Source organism: Nicotiana tabacum, chromosome 13 (genome assembly GCF_000715075.1).
Source record: "Nicotiana tabacum cultivar K326 chromosome 13, ASM71507v2, whole genome shotgun sequence".
Classification (NCBI taxonomy): domain Eukaryota; kingdom Viridiplantae; phylum Streptophyta; class Magnoliopsida; order Solanales; family Solanaceae; genus Nicotiana; species Nicotiana tabacum.
The window spans coordinates 134664589-134667600 of NC_134092.1; the positions used below are offsets into that span (position 1 = coordinate 134664589).

Consider the following 3012-nt stretch of genomic DNA (forward strand, 5'->3'; position numbering starts at 1 on the left):
TCTACATTTAAAGAAAGAGTGCAAGGCTGTGGAGGCAGGCTATGGAATGCACAAAGGGAATACGATTCAGAGGAGAACGAAGTACCACTTGGAGCAGAAGCTAATGAGGAACCAAATGAGAAGGACAAAGAAGAAGATGAGCAAAGTGTAAATGAGCAAAGTGTAAATGGAGAGATCCATGCCAATGACAACAATACAACTGGTAATTTTTTAATAATGGGAGGATCAGAAATTGTTGAGCACAACAATAATTATCAGATAGCAGAAGTCACAAAAAATAGAAACTATGAAGGAAGAGGCCCAGAGGTAAATGATCCTGGAGGAACAGAAGACGATAAACTTCAGAAATCACAAGAAGACCCACAAGGACACAACCCAACATAGAAGGAGAAACAGCAAAAACAAAAAACAGAAACAGTAAATGTTACTGTTACATTGGAGAAAAAGCAGTTGCAGCTGTTAAAACAAGGAGAAGAGAAGGCCTTAGTCCCTAAAAAGAATGTATTTGGAGCTACATCAGGAGGGAAGGAAGACAATGAAGAAGGAGAAGAACCTGGTAGATCAGGATACGACATGGATCACGAATCAACTACCCAACACCTTATAAATGCTGCAAGGCAAGGTGACTTATCACCTACGCAAGTGGAAAAGGCAAAATCAGCAGCAAAAGGTAAGAAGAAGCAACAAAAAGAAAATTTTGCAGCCCCAAAACCTGGGGTTCACACAAGGAGAACGCTAACTAAATCAAACAATCAGTGATGAATGCTCTCATTTGGAATATAAGGTCAGTCAACACACATCAGGCTTTTGAAAGATTGACAAAAATGCACAGGAAAAATCACTATGAATTTGTAGGATTAATGGAGCCAAAGCAACAAGCAAAAAAATTGAAAAGGTACATAAACAAGATAGGACTTGCACAAGCAATTTCAAATGTTTCCAACAAGATCTGGGCTTTCATAGATGAGGTAGTTGTTATGTACAATATGGTACAACAATTAACACTACGATTGTTTCATACTGAAAAGCATGCGGAGTTTGTCCTAACATTGATATATGCTAAATGTCATGAAATTGAGAGGATAGAATTATGGGATTCTTTATATGAAATGGGAAGGGATATGGATGCACCATGGCTTGTAGGAGGAGATTTCAATGTAATATGGGACGAAGAAGAGAAGTTTGGTGGGTTACCTGTGTCTTTGAATGAAATTGATGATTTTCGACACTACATCAACATGTGCAATCTCTTCGACCTTGGATTTAAAGGTAGCATATTTACATGGTGGAATGAGAGAGCAGAGGAAGACTGTATATTCAAAAGGCTAGACAGATGCTTGGCCAATGTTCAGTTCCAACAAACATTTCCAGGAATAGAGGTGCAACATTTGTCAAAGACTGGTTCCGATCATAGTCCAATGTTTCTGAAGTGTGATATTGAGACTCTACCAGTAAAAAAGCCTTTTAAGTTCTTGAATTTTTGGGTGGAACATGCGACTTTTAAAGATGTGGTGAAAGAGAATTGGACAGCTGATTTCAGTGCAAATCCTTATATTCTTTTTAATCACAAGTTAAAAAAAAATTAAAAAAGGCCCTTTCATTGTGGAGCAAGGCTACATTTGTAGATATTTTCCAAAAGATAGCAAGCATGGAGGAGGTAGTGATGATTCATGAAGCAAAATTTGAAGCAAATCCTACAGGGATGAACTGGGAAAGGCTACAAAAGGTTCAGGCAGAATTGATCAAATGTTTTGCACTAGAGGAGAAATATTGGCAACAAAATGCAGGCATGACTTGGTTCAAGGAAGGGGATAGGAACACTAAGTTCTTCCACGCACAAGTGGGAGGTAAGAGGAAGAGACTTCAGCTTAACAGAATTCAAAATAGTGGAGGAACCTGGATTGAAGAAGAACAAGAAATTGCAGAAGAGGCTATCAAATTCTATGAGGAACAGTTCACAGAAGAAGCTACTCCTTCATCATTTGATATCATAGAGTATGTTCCTAACCTGGTTAACACTGAGCAGAATGCAGAATTGATTAAGCAGCCAACAAAAGAGGAGGTTAAAGTGGCAGTACTCGGACTTAATGGTGATAGTGCTGGGGGGCCAGATGGTATGACAGGCAAATTCTATCATTCTTGTTGGGACATAATAGGGGATGACCTGTACGACATGGCGAGGGCTTTTTTCAATGGTCATGAGCTACTCAAGTGTGTAACACACACCAACCTAGTTCTGCTACCAAAGAAAAAAGAAGTTACCACTTTTTCTGATTTAAGACCAATAAGCCTCAGTAACTTTTCAAATAAAGTTATATCAAGGGTGGTACATGAAAGGCTAGTGAAATTTCTCCCAAGTCTAATATCGGAGGAACAATCAGGTTTTGTTAAGGGCAGGAATATTGTAGAAAACATCATTCTAACTCAGGAGATAGTGACTGACATTAGGCTTAGAACTAAGGCTGGACCTAATGTCATCCTGAAGCTAGATATGACCAAAGCTTATGATAGATTATCTTGGCTATTCCTAACCAATGTACTGAGAAAGATGGGATTCACAGAAAGGTTGATAGGGATTGTCTTTGGATTAGTTTCAAACAATTGATATTCTATTCTAATCAATGGTCAATCTCATGGGTTCTTTAAGTCCTCAAGGGGAGTAAAACAAGGTGATCCTGTATCTCCAACTTTGTTTATCTTGGCAGCAGAAGCATTATCTAGGGGTCTCAATGCACTACATACTAACCTGTATTTTTGTGGATTTGGGATGCCACAGTGGAGTCCAAAGATCAATCATTCGGCGTATGCAGATGACATGATTATTTTCTCATCCTCAGATGAAACATCTCTGATGATGATTATGCAAGTGTTGAATGCATACGAAGCTGCATCTGGGCAGCTTGTTAACAAGACCAAATCAACTGTGTACCTACATCATTTAACAGACATGGAAGTGGTCAGCAAGGTGGAAAGGATCACAGGCATTCATAGGAATGATTTTCCTATCATATA

General features: G+C 38.8%; 1 protein-coding gene across 1 annotated transcript; it reads left to right on the forward strand.

The window, feature by feature from the left end:
* Positions 1-758: 758 nt before the first annotated feature.
* On the forward strand, positions 759-1586 carry LOC107770638 (uncharacterized). Its single transcript, XM_016589973.1, has one exon. It carries the CDS (start codon positions 759-761, stop codon positions 1584-1586), a length of 828 nt encoding a protein of 275 aa, XP_016445459.1.
* Positions 1587-3012: the final 1426 nt, after the last annotated feature.